At 36.0% G+C, this 17,651-nt stretch overlaps 1 protein-coding gene across 2 annotated transcripts in view; it reads left to right on the forward strand.

Annotated features, from left to right (window-relative positions):
- The window catches only part of CAAP1 (caspase activity and apoptosis inhibitor 1), a 53,047-nt gene that overhangs the window by 27,132 nt on the left and 8,264 nt on the right, over nucleotides 1–17,651 (forward strand). For both annotated transcript variants that reach the window (XM_520516.8, XM_063787911.1), the window contains exon 5: nucleotides 5,477–5,550. In XM_520516.8, the coding sequence (XP_520516.2) occupies nucleotides 5,477–5,550 (74 nt within the window). The remainder of the gene's footprint in view (nucleotides 1–5,476; nucleotides 5,551–17,651) is intronic.

The raw sequence follows: 17,651 nt of genomic DNA on the forward strand, positions 1-17,651 counted from the left end.
GTTAACCTTTTCTTGTGTATGCTCTTATTCAGAAATGTTATACCAGAGTGTTTGTCTTCATGTATTGTCTGTTTTTTAACAACTTACTTATTTGAATTATAAACACATACACATAATACAAAGATTTTAAAAGGATATAGTGAGAGTAAGTCTGTCCTTTTGCCATTCCTTATTCTTTCTTCCTATAGGCAACCACAGTAAACCAGTTCTTGTGTCTTCTCCCACAGATATTCTATACCTTTACATATATATGTACATATTTTCTTCTCACACAAATGGTAGCATATTGTGCAACTATTCTGTACCTTTTCCCATTTATTTCTTCCATATAATAATGTCTTTCTCTTTGACTTTGTCCTACCCAGTACATATACTTATGCCTATTTACTATTCCATTGTTTGGTATACCAGAACATAAACAGTCTCTTATTAGACATTTAAACATTTTATTAGTGTCCATTTAAAGTTATTTACTGGCCATGTGTGGTGGCTCACGCTTGTAATCCCAGCACTTTGGGAGGCCAAGGTGGGCAGATCACTTGAGGTCAGGAGTTTGAGACTAGCCTGGCCAACATGGTGAAACCCCGTCTCTACTGAAAATACAAAAATTAACCGGGTGTGGTGGTATGTGCCTGTAATCCCAGCTACTCGGGTGGCTGAGGCAGGAGAATCCCTGGAACCTGGGAGGTGGAGGTTGCAATGAGCTGAGATCGCGCCACTACACTCCAGCTTGGGCAACAGAGCAAGCCTCCATCTCAAAACAAATAATAAATAAATAAAGTTATTTACTGTCTTTAGTTAGTACTACGAAACCTTCCTAGGCCTCAGTTTTTCTCATCTGGAAAATAGAATCCTACCTCATAGGATTGTTATGATGATTAAATGAGAAAATGATTTAAAGTCTTTAGAATTAGTACTTGCCACATGGTAAGCACTGGAAAAAAATGTTACAAAATTTGCTTTGGAATTTTTACTTGGAATCTGTAACAGTGACTGTTCCTAAAATTCTACTTTATACTGATGAGTATTGGGGATTTCCCCTCCATTCCTTTTATGCTACACAAACCTAAAGAAACCAATAATTTTTTTTTTTTTTTTGAGACAGAGTTTCTCTCTTGTTACCCAGGCTGGAGTGCAGTGGCATGATCTTGGCTCACCACAACCTCCACCTCCCGGGTTCCAGTGATTCTACTGCCTCAATTCTCCCAAGTAGCTGGGATTACAGGCGTGTGCCACCACACCTGGCTAATTTTGTATTTTTAGTAGAGATGGGGTTTCTCCATGTTGGTCAGGCTGGTCTCAAACTCTGACCTCAGGTGATCTGCCTACCTTGGCCTCCCAAAGTGCTGGGATTACAGGCATGAGCCACTGCCCCTCGCCAAATTTCTTGTGATTTTTAATCTTTACTTTTGCTTAAAAAATTCATTGGTATGTGTCTATTTTTTTCATTTATTACAAAAATCATTTAGGAGAAAACATATATATTTGAATGTATAAAAGGATTTTTCTCACAGTTGAGATCAATCTGTTATATTGACATTATTTTCTATAAATTCAATTCTCTTAGACACATATAAAGAGCTAACTGTGCTTTTGGGTTGGTAAAGGATCATAAATTGGTTATCTGGACACCACTTAATGTTCTCATATCCTTTGTAAATTGCTATTAGGTTATATAATATGTAGAATGTTCTGCATAACATAATAAGTTTATTCAAAATAACAGTTTTTCAGAAAATCTTTACAGAAAGTATTACTAATCACTGGCAATATTGTGACCTAAAATGCTAGATAGCATTCCACATTTTGAAACCTGCATGTTTGCACCTTTAAATGTCCATACAAAGTGATCTAACGCTGATTTTTGAAGTTGGAAAGGACATTAAAGCAGTAATATAGGGATAGAGCAAAGAGGAGATACTATACTCACCTCTTTGATTCCCTTTAGTCACTTTAAAATAAAACAGAGCCCCCTATTTAGGAAAATGCCTATTGACAAAATCTTGGAGTCGCAGGGTGGGGGACAGTTTATATACAATGAAGCCTTAGAGAATCACGGGTCAGAAAAAGCACTGGGGTGTGGTAACTGATCGTTTGATTTATATTATTTGAGCAGAGGAAACAAGGTTTCCTTCAGCAGGTGTAGGATTAAATTTTGCTGTCTGAGGAAGGGGCTTGATGAGGGACACAATAGAGATGTGAGTTGATTTATTTGCCATTATTTTACATTTGGACAAGAAATTTACCCCCACCCCCCATATTTAGAAATATATTTTTAACTTTTAGGGGTTCATATATGTGGTTCTTTATTAAGTTCCACAGATCTCCCCAGTGTATTACTCTGATTTTAAAAAAATCATTGAACTGTAAGAAAGGATGGACAGTGGATAGCTTGTGGAGGTAAAATAAAGTAAGTTGGACTGATGTTGGTTTCAGAACTTAAATCTCAGTCATAAGTATAGGGCTCTCTTGTGATTCAATGCCCAGCTTGTAAATTAAGCTGCTTTAAAGGAGTGTTGGAGATAGGAGAAGTGAGTTAGAAATATAAAAACAGAGCTGGGTGAGGTGGCTCATACCTGTAATCTCAGCACTTTGGGAGGCCAAGGAGTTCAAGAACAACTTGGGCAACAGGGCAAAATACCACCTTTACTTAAAAAAATTAGCCGGGCATGATGGTGTACATCTGTAGCCCTAGCTACTTGGGAGGCTGAGGTAGGAAGATTACTTGAGCACAGGAAGTCGAGGCTACAATGAGCTGTGATCACTGCACTCCAGCCTCCTGGAAGACGGGACAACAACCTGTCTCAAAAAAGAAAAACAGGCTTTTTTTTTTTTTTTTTTAATTTAAACGGAAGGGAGCACAAAGATAATTGCAAAATTCTTAACCCAAACTGGCTTTGGCAGTGTGTTCCCACCCTCTCCCCATTCCTCTCTTTACAGTTGTTTATAAAATTCTTCCTTAAAGTGTTTGATAGAAATATTTGAATGTCATTTAAATATATATCCTGATTCTGGCACTTAGTATGTCTTACCACCTGAGAGTGGACAAAATTTTTATTTTCATAAAACTAGAAATAAAAAGACCTGTACACATAATTTTCTTACAATTTAAGATATTTCCTTTTTGTAAATATCTTGCCTTTTATGCCATTTATTGGAGATCTTTAAATTGTATTAGAGAACTTTATATTTTAGTCATAAAGTACATCTTGTAAAAATTAGCTAGTATAGATTTTAAATTTTCAAACTATTGAAGACTTTCTGGGATTTTTTTTCCCCATTTACTTCAGGTAATACTGACAGCATCTAACTTCACTTTTCTGCCACAGGGTGGTGTAAAATACTTACTGTCTGAAATTCTGTTTGGCGACTTCAACAGCCTAATAGAACCCAACTTAAAATAGAATGTTGTAGAAGTTCACTTTGGGCACTAAACTAAATTGTTTATGAGAGAAGATAGTCCTTATAGAGGGGTCCAATTTTTATTTAAAGGGGCTCTAAGAGGCTTTCATAGGGAAGGCAGTTACATTGCATTATTATTAAAACATTTGGAAATACTTTCAGACTTATTACAATGTTGCAAGAATAAGAATAGTACAAGAAACATCCATATACCCTTTATCAAGATTTACTTATTATTGACCTTCTATCCCATTTGCATACTTCCTTCTTACATACATGTTTTTTTTAATGAAACATTTGAGGCTAAGTTATATACACCATGACACTTTTCACTATATGTTACATTGTGTTTTTCCAAGAGATAGAGATACTCTATTATGTAACCATAACAGAGTATCAACTTGAGTAAATTTAACATTGATAAAATACTTTTATCCAGTTCCCCATCAGTATTTCAGTTTGTCTTTTGACTCAGTAATGTCCTTCATTACGTTTTCCCTACCAGTTCAGCAGTCTCAGGTCAGTTATAACATTTAATTGTCTTGGCTCTTTAGCAACCCTTTAACCTGGAGTAGATCCACAGCCTTTGTATTTTATAACAATGACATTCAACTTTCCTTAACAGAACATTACTCATTTCCATTTTGAGTTTGTCTGGTGATTCTTCATAATACAGGTTATATATTCTCAGCTAGAATATTATATAAATGATGTTGTATCTTCCTTAGAGTATTACATATATCCATCCTCCTCTTATTGGTGATGTTACATTATATTTTGAAGTCTTTTTTTTTTTGTAAATTTAGATGTGTATGTTTAGAAGAATAATTAAATGCAATTCTAGGATGTGTGAAAGCAAACGTTTTCTCTAAAGGAAGATACTTAAGACTAATGCTCCCAGTAGGTAAAATCTAATTTGACTGGAAGGTTTGAGGTAGCACATTTTAACTTTAAACCTTGCAAAGCTCTTAATGTAGTATACTGGCATTTAATCTTTCCCTGGATTGCCAAGGAGAATTGTTGATATCCTCCTTGGGACCTGCCAGTCATTCTGGTGAACGAATAAAATCTGAATAGGTGACTTTGGACAGAAGTATAAAACACTGAGATCTCAATTATAAATTTCTGATGTCATAATTAACAGCAAAGCCAAATAATTTTGTATTCTCTGAGTTTGGGCTTGTATTAGTGCAGTTTTAATACAAAACAAACATTTAAGTGCCAGAGGTGCTGACTGGAAAGAATATTGTAAACTTCTCAAAGAAATGATCACAAGTCTTTTTTAATCCTTCGGTTATTTGACGGATTTGTTACTGTTAATGAACAGACACAACTTTGTGAGTAGGAAGATTTCCTAAATATTTCTAGTATGTTAGCTTTAGGATATGTATAAGAATTCTCAGAAGGCAACAGAGATACCTATTTTGAAGAAAATTGTAACATAGCTCATTTGAACATTTATAATTTCTTGACCTTTTTGCTGAAAAGTATATTAATATTGAGATGGTATAATGCTAAGAAAGCACATTATTTTGCAGCTGTATTCCAGAACATAGTGAGTTGAAAGTTTTTTGCATGATCTTACATTTAATCCTTTTACTTTGATTACATATGTATATTACATATAAAATATGTATTTTCCACATACTGTAGACATTAAAGCATTTGAGGTATGAAATTAAATGAATATAAAGTAATTTGAGTGCCAAAATGCTCATTAAATTTAACAGTTGAACTTGAAAAATTATTGGATACTGCTGTGAGTTGTGATTTCTCCTATCAGCTACCCTGCAGAGTATTGTAAGGGAGAAAAAATTACTTCCATGTTCCTTTCAGGTTTGCCCCTTGATTTTACAAAGAAGTATACTGCTTAAATTGCTAGTAGTTTGTAGCTGCTGCTTCTGACCCTTGAATACTTGTTTCTGAGCTTCCAGAGTACACTGAATGATACCCTGGGAGCTTAGAAGAATGTAGCCTGTCTTCCCTAGTGCCTAACTTAATTCTGGGAACCTGGGTAGTAAATATTATGTGATTAAATATAGTTTTAAAGGTTGATCTTATTTTCATTTCCCAGGCAAGACATCTGTATAGATTCTGCTTCATCCATGAGAGAGAATAAGCAACCTGAAGGTTTGGAATTAAAACAAGGTATGAACCAAGTACTTGATTATTGTATAAAATTTACCTGAAGAATAGAAGCATTTTACCAAAAATAAATTTTCAGTGTCTGACTCACCCCATTTTACAGATAGAGGAAGAGAGCAATTTATTTGGTCAAAAATCAGTCACTTCATGATTCTTTTAGCTACTGAAATGATTATATTTTATGATGTTTAGTTAGTTACAGAAGCCACCAGAATTATCATCTTGAATAGTTTTATTTCAGTAATTTATTAAATTAAATTAAATTTATTTATTTATTTATTTTGAGACAGAGTCTTGCCCTGTCGCCCAGGCTGGAGTGCAGTGGCGCGATCTCGGCTCACTGCAAGCTCCGCCTCCCGGGTTCACGCCATTCTCCTGCCTCAGCCTCCCAAGTAGCTGAGACTATAGGTGCCAACCTCCACGCCCAGCTAATTTTTTGTATTTTTAGTAGAGACAGGGTTTCACCGTGTTAGCCAGGATGGTCTAGATCTCCTGACCTTGTGATCCACCCGCCTCCGCCACCCAAAGTGCTGGGATTACAGGGGTGAGCCACCACGCCCGGCCTGTTTTAGTAATTTATATATCATCAGCTGCAAGACATTGGAGATATGTTAACTGGGTAGCTTTGGGTTGTATGTGGGAAAAAACCAGTAAGTTTTATAGCATAACTTTTTTCCCCCTGAGGTATTTTGTCCTTGTTTACTACTTTCTTCGTCATTTATTGCTTTCTTTAAATCAGTAGTTTTTGACATTACCAGCTAGCAGAAATAAAGTGGTAATTTTAATTTATTCAAGCCAAGTACATTTGTAGGGCTAATCTTTTAAATGCCTTTTTTACTTCTTTTTATCTTTAGTAGGAAGAATTGAAAGTAAAATAAGTTTTTATTAGTTACTCAAATGTCAGCTCACATTTGTTTCTGATAAAATTAATTCAGAACAGTAAAAATTTGTTGCATCCAAGAAGATTAAGTTATCTATCATGTAATCACCTAATCTTTGATGGCTTAGAATAGTTTCTCTAAAATATGAGTCATATGAACTTATTTGGTAGAGAGAAACAAGTCATTATTTAGGCAGAATTTGTTTAAAAACTGGTCTTTTATTACTGCTTAATTTAAAAAGTGGAAAAAAAGGTTAGACAGCGAATTTAGTGATTTGTTCAATTTATATGTAGAGAGAGCAAAATCTAGATTTTCTGTAATTCTGATTTATTTACTGTAGGATTTATGAATATTTCTGATTGTTTCAAAAATTCCCATTGCTTTTCAAAAGTCCTGTTGTGATAACCTCATATAAAGCCAGACAAAATTACGTCTTTGTACTCTGACTTCTTCTGAGCACCGCCATAAACTCAGATTCATAGTTTAATTGACATTTATTTGTCACATATAAATACATGCTAAACACATATTATTTTTATATAATATAATCATAATCATATTACCTTACACCTCATGTATAATTAGATTACACCTCATGTATAATTAGACTACACTGCTACTGTTTCTTCTTTGTTTCTGCTCTTTGTAGCAAATGAACAGGCAGTATGGAGGATATGCTATTAGATCATCTGAGGAGAAGAGAATGTTCTATAAAGGATAAGAAAAGCTAGAATGGGCAGGTTGATTTCCAGTTCCTAGGAAAAAGGAATGGAGACCACAAATTAGCCAATGTTACCTTGTAAGAGAAGATGTTTTTCTGTTCCCATGTTCACACACTCAGAATTGTTTAGAACTCCCTTCCTAGTGTCAACAGGCTGTTGTACTGTGATTTCTTTACGAGAACTTCAGTCATGTGAAAAACCAGTCATGAAGGTGCAGAGAGGGAGAGAAGAAGACCTCCAATGAGCCAGATGTCAAAAGTCCAGGCCTTTTATGCTTAGGAGCCTGTAACCACACTCAGGTTCTCAAGGAGGTATGAGACATTAGGAACACACTGGCATCAAGCAGAGTTGAGAAGACATAAGATCAAAGTGTAGCAGTACCATTGTACAATACAGTTCATGCTCATGTTGTGACTAAATGTATAGCAAATAGTTAAGTTTTAACCTTTTTTTTTTTTTTTTTTTTTTTTTTTGAGACAGTCTCTCGCTCTGTTGCCCAGGCTGGAGTGCATGGCACAATATCGGCTCACTGCCAGCTCCGCCTCCCAGGTTCACGCCATTCTCCTGCCTCAGCCTCCTGAGTAGCTGGGACTACAGGCACCTGCCACCATGCCTAGCTAATTTCTTTTTTTTTTTTTTTTTTTTGAGATGGAGTCTCCCTCTGTCGCCCAGGCTGGAGTGCAGTGGTGCAATATCAGCTCACTGCAAGCTCCACCTCCCAGGTTCACACCATTCTCCTGCCTCAGCCTCCCAAGTAGCTGGGACTACAGGCGCTCCCCACCACGCCCGGCTAATTTTTTGTATTTTTTAGTAGAGACGGGGTTTCACCATGTTAGCCAGGATGGTCTTGATCTCCTGACCTCGTGATCTGCCTGCCTTAGCCTCCCAAAGTGCTGGGATTACAGGCGTGAGCCACCGCGCCCAGCCAGTTTTAACCTTTTTTTAAAAAGCAGGGAATTAAAGTCTTTTAGAAGAATATCTACTAAATGATTAAAATATAAAATGTTTTATTGCATAGTGGATAAGTTACTTAGAATATTTATTTATGGAAAACATCTTCCAGATAAATATTAATATAGCTGAAATATGACTAGATAGTAACTTGCTTGAAGTTACCAAACAAGCTGAGGTATATCAAGAAATAGAAATCCTGATAGGCTCAATAAAGATTATTCCCTGTTTTCTAAGTGCACTAATATTGTCTATTTGTAATGTGCATAACCTGCAAAATCTAGTATCTCTAACTTTTCTTGCATAACTAGCTATTTTTGTTCCCAGTGAGCTCAATAAAAGCAGAATATAAGCTCCTTGTGAATGCATTGTCATTTTAATGGCTTGACCAATTGAGAAAATTCACTGAAGCTTATTTAGTACGAAAGTAACCTTTTGTTCAGTAGACCAAAATATAAAGCAGCATTGAATTTTCTTTTTGCTCTTTCAGAATAAAATAAATCATATCATGTGACCTATTAATGGTATATAAGTTATTTAAATTACACTATCAGTATTTAGAGCATTTAAAATACTGAAGTATTGCTTGAATAATACACAAGTATTAATTATGAATTAAGTTGAAATTGGCATTTTTTTGTCTAGTACTGGTTTCATTCATCTTTGTTGCTAGAAAATATTTTTGAAACCGGCAGTACTGAAGATGAGTATCAGATTTTACACTAACTTCCACTGCACTTTAATAATGAGCTAATAAAAGGAACTACCTTTACAGTGAAAATGTTATTTAAATGTAAATATAATCTATTGGTTCAATGATTGGTACTGTAGTAAAACAGAAACTCTTCTGTTAGAAATTCTTCCTTTCTTTCTTTTTTGTTTTTGTTTTTTTGCTCTGTCACCTAGGCTGGAGTGCAGTGGTGTGATTTCAGCTCACTGTAACCTCCATCTCTTGGGTTAAAGCAATTCTCCTGCCTCAGCCTCCCGAGTAGCTGGCATTACAGATGCCCACTACCACGCCCGGCTAATTTTTGTATTTTTAGTAGAGATGGGGTTTTACCATGTTGGCCAGGCTAGTCCCGAACTCCCTACCTCAGGTGATCCACCCACCTTGGCCTTCCAAAGTGCTGGGATTACAGGCGTGAGCCACCGTACCCGGCCAGAAATTATTTCTTAAATCATTCATTTCACTCAGAATGTAGTTGTATAAGAAACATCAGTTATAGTTTTTACTCATTAGCACAGCTGTAGCACATGTGTAGGTATACGTGTGCATGCACATACCTGTGCAAGCTCACGTGCAAGTTTCAGATCTTATGTTAATTTCCTTGAGGATTTCAGAGATTGCTGCTTTTCATATAATGGTGGCTTATATAAATTTTCTGAATTGGTCAGTTGTGCTCTAGTTAAAAATAAAAACTGTTTGTTGAAGGTATTTCATTTGTAGACAATATTTTTAAAATATCAAGTATCTGCTAATGTTAAGTTTACTCAAGACATTCAGCAATAGTAAAATATTGGTCTGTATTTAAATTGTTGCTTTAAAGTTTACAGTTGGAGAAGTATGTCATTTTGTGAACTATTTTCCTTTGTAAATTCAAAAATTAAGTTCTTATGGTTTTTGTATTTTTTCTTGGAAGTTTTCATGAGAGAAATTTTAAAACTATACATGAGAAATAGCTTTGTTAAGTTAGATTGAAGAGTTGAGGTTTATAGTTGCTGTAAAATATTTGAAGGACTATTAAATGGAAGCGTGATTAGATTTTTTTCTGTATGGCCTTGGAGAAAAAAAATAGAACCAATAGATAGCATTATCATTAGACAAAATTTTTTGGTCTAACGCAGTGGACTGCCTTCTAAGACATGTTTCTGATGCTGAAGGTGTTTGGACACAGGCCACATAAATAGCCACTTGGTGGTGCTGTTGTAGAGGATTCAAGCAATGGTTGGCTGTTTGGCCTTGATCTTCTAGTTCCTTTCTAGCTGTCAGGTTTTAAGACCAGTGCCTAGTGCATTGTTTGTACTTAGGAAGAATGGTTAATAACTGTTTTCCTAAATTGTTTAATGGAAGCAATGTGAAATATACACTCTTTTTTGCTATCTCTACATTTTTTATTCTATTGGAAGAAAAGAAAATATGTTTGATTTAGTCTTTGATCTGTTTAATGGTTCCTTAAAATATATTCATTTGAATACAGTCATTAAAATAAATAATATAATTAAATGGTATATAAAATGATCAAAATCAATGAAGATATTTACATCTTATTTTGAATATTTGTACATTAACTGTCGCATGTGAGAATCTTTTCCCTAAAGACATGCAAGCACAAAATATGCACACAGAGTTTTGCTTTAAATAGGCTCAAATTCTACCCCTCCCCCCTTTAAAAAAAATTACTGGCCAGGCTCATGCCCACACCCACAATCCCAGAGTTTTAGGAGGCCGAGGAGGGAGGATCGCTTCAACCCAGGAAGGAGGTCGAAGCTGCAGTGAGCCATGATTGCACCACAAAGATTTCAGTATTTTGAGAGAAATGTTTATTTTTATGTGTCTTTAAGTACTCATTTTAAACATTCTATCCTGTGATGTGTATCATAGGATCTTAGACACACTCTTAAGGCATCTACTTTGGAGGTCACATAGTGTAAACCTTCAGTCATTATTGGGACACTGAGTTCTTTTTAGTCATTACGCTCTTACCCAGTTCATTAGGGAAAGCAGCTCTTTACCAAAGTGCTCCTACCAAAGGAAAGACAGTAAATACTAGGCTTGAATCCAGATTTGGTTACCAGTTTCAGAACTCTTTACACACAGCACATCATAGTCTATGATTTAATTTGCAGTTTTGGCTGCCACATCGTATAGTTGATACACGATGAACTTACATTTTATTTTTTATTAAAGGCTTTTTTTTTGGTAGCAGCTTTAGGTTTACAGAAAAAGTGAGCAGGAAGTACAGAGAGTTCCCATATACCTGCTTACCAACTCTTCCCCAAGTGAACCAATTTGTACATTATTATTAACCAAGTCCATAATTTATGATTAGGGCTTAACCTTTGTGTTGTACATTCTGTGGGTTTTGATAATTTTATAATGACATCAATCCACTATTACAATATACAGAATATTTTCACTGCCTTAAAAGTCTTCTGTGTTCTACCTATTTATCCTGCCCACTCTCTCCCCTCCAACTCCTGACAACCACTGATCGTTTTATAGTCCCTATAGTTATGCTTTTCCTGGAATCTCTGTAGTTTTGAATCATACAGTGTGTAGCCTTTTCAGATTGTTTTCTGTCACTCAGTATTTGAAGTTCCTCTATGTCTTTGTGTGGCTTGATAACACATTTCGTTTTATTGCTGAATATTTTCCATTGCATGGATGTACAGCAGTTTGTTCATCCATTCACCCATAACATCTTGGATGCTTCCAAGTTTTGGCAATTGTGGATAAAATAGTGTGCAGGTTTTTGTGTGGACATGACTTTGCAACCCATTTGGATAAATACCAAGTTTAGTTTTGTAAGAAATTGCTTAATTGTATTCCAAATTGTACCATTTTGCATTCCCACTGACAATGAATGAGAGTTCCCATTGCTCCACATTCCTATCAGCATTTGGTAGTGTCAGTGTTTTGGATTTTGGTCATTCTAATAGGCATATAAGTAATCTCTTGTTTCTTATGCAATTCCCTAATGATATGTGATGTTGAACATCTTTCATACACTTATTTGCCATTTCTATATTTTTGGTGAGTTGTCTTCTCAGATCATTTGTGCATTTTAAAAACTGGGTTGTTTTCGTATTGTTGCTTTAAGAGGTCTCTATATATTTTGGATACCAGTGCTTTGTCACATATGTTTTGCAGATGTTTTCTGTGAATCTGTAACTTGTCTTTTTGTTCTCTTACTACTTATTCATATTTAATACACAGACTCTAGGTGTATGTTTGGTACATACTATGTTTATTCAGGTGAGACTTTGTAAATATATCATTTACGGGACCCACAAGAAGAAGATACATTCAGCTGAACCCAGCATCCTAATTTGTGAAGCTTCTGTGGTTATTTTGAATCTGTTAAGTTCTGGGAAATAGTATAGAATGTTTTAAGTGCATAGGTTTTGGAAACTTACTTGGGTTTGAATTTTGTTTCTGCTACTTTAGCTATGTGAACCTAGGGCAAGTTACTTAAACTCTCTGTTCCTCAGCTTCCTCATTTATAAAATGAGGATAGTAAATATGAATGCCTATTTCATTATGTAGGTGTAAGGATTGAATGAATTAATACATGCAAAATGCTTTAGGGCAGTGCTTAGTAGATATTAAGTGCTCAAAAGTATCAGCCCTTGTAATTATTTCTGTTATCATTGTTGTTTTCTGTCTCATCACCTCAGTATCAACCTGGCAGTTTCTAATTGGTAAAAGGGTCTCTATATATTGAATCATAATATGCCTTTATGTAACTTGTACTCATTGGTTTCTCTGTGCCCTTTGATTTGAAGAAAAAGAGTTTAATACATCTTCTAAATAATAGCTCTTCAAATTTTGAAGTTCACCCCTTCATCCAACAAACCTACTGTTTTGTTCTAGGCACTAGGGATAGAAAGATAAATATGTCTGGATCTGGAAAGAACTTGTCTAATAAAGGAAAACAGATATGTAAATAAATTTTTTCATATCTATCTGTATCTGAATCTGTATACTCCACTTATCTCCTGTTAAAATGGATGAACTCTTTGTGCTGCCAAGACCAGACCCTCTGTTTGAGTACTGATCCTGCTACCTTTTGGTACCTGCGAATACTTCATTTCTCCACCTAATTAATGTTCCCCTCTCTAGTGAATTATTGCCAGCAGCCATTTCACTCGTCATTGCTCAGTGCTCATCTTGACCCATCAGCGGCATTTGACAGCATTGGTTATTTTCTCTTTCTTGACTGTGGCTTTCCTGGCTTTTTATGACTTCTAAAGGATGAGTGCCCCAGGACTGACTTTTTTCTACACTGTCTAACTGATGATCTTATGTAGTTTTAAGACTGGCAACTACTAATTTATTTCTACAATTCAGACTTCTAACACTTGTGTATCCGGTTTACTTATTAAATGTCCAATAAGCATTTTAAGTTAGCATGTACCTGAATAAATTCTAGATCCCTCTCTGACTCCCCACCCACCCTAAAAACAAGAAACATAAAAACAGCAATACCTTGCTGCTTCTACCATCTATCCCGTCTTAATAAATAGCAATTACATTCTTCTCAGTGTCCAGGCCAAGAACCTTGGAATCATTCCTTAGTCCTTTCCTTCATCTCCATCCTGATCCCACTGTTTCTATCCATGCTCCCGGGAGTCTCTTTCACACAGCAGTCTGATTATTTTGTACTGTATGAATGGTCATGTCACGGTTCTTTATCAAAGCCTTCTAATAGCTTCCCATCTCTACGCAAAATCCATAGTCCATCTTTCCTTTGGCCAGTATACAGCCTTAACATGATGTGACTTGTTACTCTCCGCCTTGCTCTCTCTGCTCCTGCCTCCTTGCTTGCTTCTAGCACTGCAAACACTCCTGTGTCAGAGGCTTTGCTTTTGCTGTTCCTTCTGCCTGCCCGCTTGCTCCTCAGATAACCATATGGGTCTTCCATGCATCATTTAGATTCCTGATCAAATGTTACCTGATCTGTCTAAACTAGTTGATACTAATTTTTTTTTCCAGAGCTCGTAAACCTTCTAATAAACCTAGAATTTCACTGGGAATTGATGTCAGGTTTACTGTACTGTAGTCTTATAGAAGTCACCTTTTGAAAAGCAGGACTGTGTTGATCTATCACATGTCTACTTCACAGCCTATCAGTTGTGACTGCAGGTTTTAATACATGTGTTCCAATATGTCAAATCTGAAATCTAAACTTATTTACACCAGTAGTGTACTCTTATTTACATCAAACTACTGTTTTTAAGATTATCTCCATTATCTATGAAGCCTTCCCTTCCCTAACCTACTTCTGTTCACCTCCCCTCTTCTCTCAATACCCTTTTTTTGTTGTTGTTGGTTTTTGAGACAGAGCCTCTCTCTGTCACCCAGGCTGGAGTGCAGTAGCGTGATGTCAGCTCACTGCAGCCTCTGCCTCCCGGGTTCAAGCAATTCTCCTGCCTCAGCCTCCTGAGTAGTTGGGATTATAGGTGCACACCACCACGCCCAGCTATTTTTTTGTATTTTTAATAGAGACGGCGTTTCACCACGTTGGTCAGGCTGGTCTTGAACTCCTGACCTCAAGTGATCCACCTCCCTTGGCCTCCCAAAGTGCTGGATTACAGGCATGAGCCCTGGGAGACTGAGGTAGGAGGATTGCTTCAGCCCAGGAGGCAGAGGTTGCAGTGAGCCATGATTGGGCCACTGCACTCCAGCCTGGGTGACAAAGTGAGACCCTGTCTCCAGAAAAATTAAATTTAAAAATAAATAAATAATTTTACATTATCTAAAATTAGAATCAAGTCTCTAGTATCTCTTTCTGAGCTTATATTTATATTTAAACAAGCAAAAGCAGTGCCACAGGAAACATGGTAGTTTATGAAGTAGATAATGAGTTTGAGCACACTTTCCTAGGATGGGTAGATTATGGAGCACTGAGATGTTACTAACAGAAAGTATTTGAGTGTGATGCCCTTTTGAATGAGTGTAAGTTCCAAGAAATCTTGAGGGGGAAAAGTTGCTTGCTTCCAAACTCCGATGCTTGGAAATTGAGACAGCTGTTCTGCCTTCATTTTTCCCTTTTGGGTATTTTCATTTTTGATATCAAACTTTTATTCTACCAGAACCCTGTTTAATCAGTGGTAGGAGAAATGATAAATGCTATTTTAAACAGTTTTTTATTTACTTTCAGATTACTCAACAAAAGATTATAGTCAGGAATTGCTTATGTCAGCCTGTTATTGTGCCCCAATGCAAGACCAAAAATATCCACTTATCTGATCCATTGTAAAAGACTAGCAGGGAGTCCCTATTGTGCTTTTTATCCTAGAATGGTGATGTCTTCAGAGACAATAATTTTGGATACTGCCTTTTTTTATATATTCTCACCTGTGCATTTTATTCTGTCAGGCTCACATACCTCTGTACCGAGCTTTACATCTAGCATTTTGCTTGTGCCCATTCTGTCCCTCACACTTGCAGTTTCCTCTTCTGTTAATGTCACCTATTAGATTGTACCCATTCTTAAAGGCCCGTCTCATATCATATATCTATGAATATCTCCCTGATTTTTGCCTGTTGCCTTGTATATTCTGAAATTCTGTTATATTTTGTATTGCGTAATTTGGTATGTTAAAGTATAATGCCATACATTAAGCATACTGTGAAGGCAAAACCTGTGTCTTAATCATGTCACAAATATTTTGTCACCTACTTCTAAGGCCTTTGCAGCACCATCATGACATGTGTAAAAGATACTTAGTGAATATTTATTTGATTCTTCGAATAATCTCTGAAGGGGATAGTTAATGGATTTGTGAGTCTTAAAAGTCAAGTTTACAGGCTGGTGGATATTCATGTTATTTGGAAGTTCAATAATGGTTCAGTAGAATACTAGACAGGTTTTCTTTACTGAATCATTTGCATTTTTTCTTTATCTTTAGAAATCAGTCATGCCACAATTAAATTTTATAAATGATGGTCAACCTAATGCACTTAAATCTAAATTAGTAGCTTAATACACTACACATAAGAAAAAAAAAGCCAAGTTCTCTATAACACAGTATTGCTGAATGCCTTCATAGGTTTCACCTGTCCATTATAACTGCATCATAGATGCCAAAGCTTTTTATACATCTGAAATAATTTAGTATACGTTAAGTGACTTGTACAATAGAACATGGCAAATTATTGGAAGAGCTTTATACTTCAAGTCTTTTCAGTATTTCTTAATTTTCATCATTCCAGTAGAATCAGTCAGTAACTCATTTTTAAAAGCATCATCTGCAAACTTATTAATGTATTTCCAAAGATAATTTACTCTTGTTTTTGGTATTGGGGAATTATGGGGTTTTCCCTGTCAATCATGATCCTCAAACAGAAGAGGTAAAACTTGTACATTCTTTCTAAAGAAGTAACTTCATCCTCAAATAACTCATTCAAAGATCTCGACATTTTTGGGGTAGTCATGTTCTGTCTCTCCAACCCCCACTCTGCCCACGTACGTGTGTGTTTGTGTGTGTGTGAGAGAGAGAGTTTTCAGGAAGAAGTGAGGTAAATTATTTCTACTCCTTCAAATAAAGTCTAGTCAGTAGCAAGAAATATAACAGGTAATGTGATACCTATTTTAATAAAGCATTAAAATAAGTCTTCATAAAGTTTTGTTAAAAAATTGTTTTACTAGCCGGGCGTGGTGGCTGACGCCTGTAATCCCAACACTTTGGGAGGCCAAGGGGGCGGATCACGAGGTCACAGATCAAGACCATCCTGGATGACACGGTGAAACCCTGTCTCTACTAAAAATACAAAAAATAAGCTGGGTTTGGTGGCGGGTGTCTGTAGTCCCAGCTACTCGCGAGGCTGAGGCGGGAGAATGGTGTGAACCTGGAAGGCGGAGCTTGCAGTGAGCCGAGATCATGCCACTGCACTCCAGCCTGGGCGACAGAGTGAGACTCCATCTCAAAAAAAAAAAAAAAAAAAAAAATTGTTTTACTATTAGAAGTAATCATATAACATGGTTTATGGTAAAATGTCAAAAATCTGTTTATGAACTAAAGAGGTGTTTGGGTTCTACAAAGGCACTGCTAGTACTTTAAGCCCACTTAATTTAAGCTTTTTAAAAAATACCTAAAGAAAAGAAATAAAAACAGTTTTGATGTATGCATGATGTTAAACTAATGTTACTGAAATCCACCAAGAAAAATAAAAGACAGTTGGGCCTGAGGTAAAATATAAAAAATGCAATTAACAATAATAAGAATAAAAATTCAGACTGTTAACTAGAGACGTAATAATCAAAGTGGCACAGGAAAGATAGCAAGTAAAAACTTAGATCTAAGTTACTGATGTTATAGAGCAGCGAAAGAACTAAAGTTAACTTTAAACAATACACAAAGAAACAAGAAGATACGATATATTCCTTACATTAACTGTGCTCCTTCACTAAGATGGGTAACCCCTGAAATACTACATACCATTTAGGGCACTTGAGAGAAAAACAATGCAAATGAAGAAATGGAGCAAATAGCTTATGAGAAAGGAGTAAAGTAGTTTAAGAGCTTGACTAGGCAATAGTTATAGGAAGACAAAGATGTAAAAGATTTCTCAGGGAAAAAAAGGGCTTTATCATGCGTTCATCCCTTATAGTTGATCCTCTGGCTAGCTACTCACCAATGTACCTTTGTTGTATTACACTGTCGTCTAGCCTGTATACTTTCACTATTTCTCTTGTTTTCCTGCCATCTTCAGTCCTACCAACTTGATTCATATCTCAAACTCTGCACCCAAGTACTGAAGATTTTTTAAATAAACGAATCCATCTAGGCTTGGTGTCTAGACAGCAAAATGAACCAGTCACTG

Source organism: Pan troglodytes, chromosome 11, assembly GCF_028858775.2.
Source record: "Pan troglodytes isolate AG18354 chromosome 11, NHGRI_mPanTro3-v2.0_pri, whole genome shotgun sequence".
Taxonomy (NCBI): domain Eukaryota; kingdom Metazoa; phylum Chordata; class Mammalia; order Primates; family Hominidae; genus Pan; species Pan troglodytes.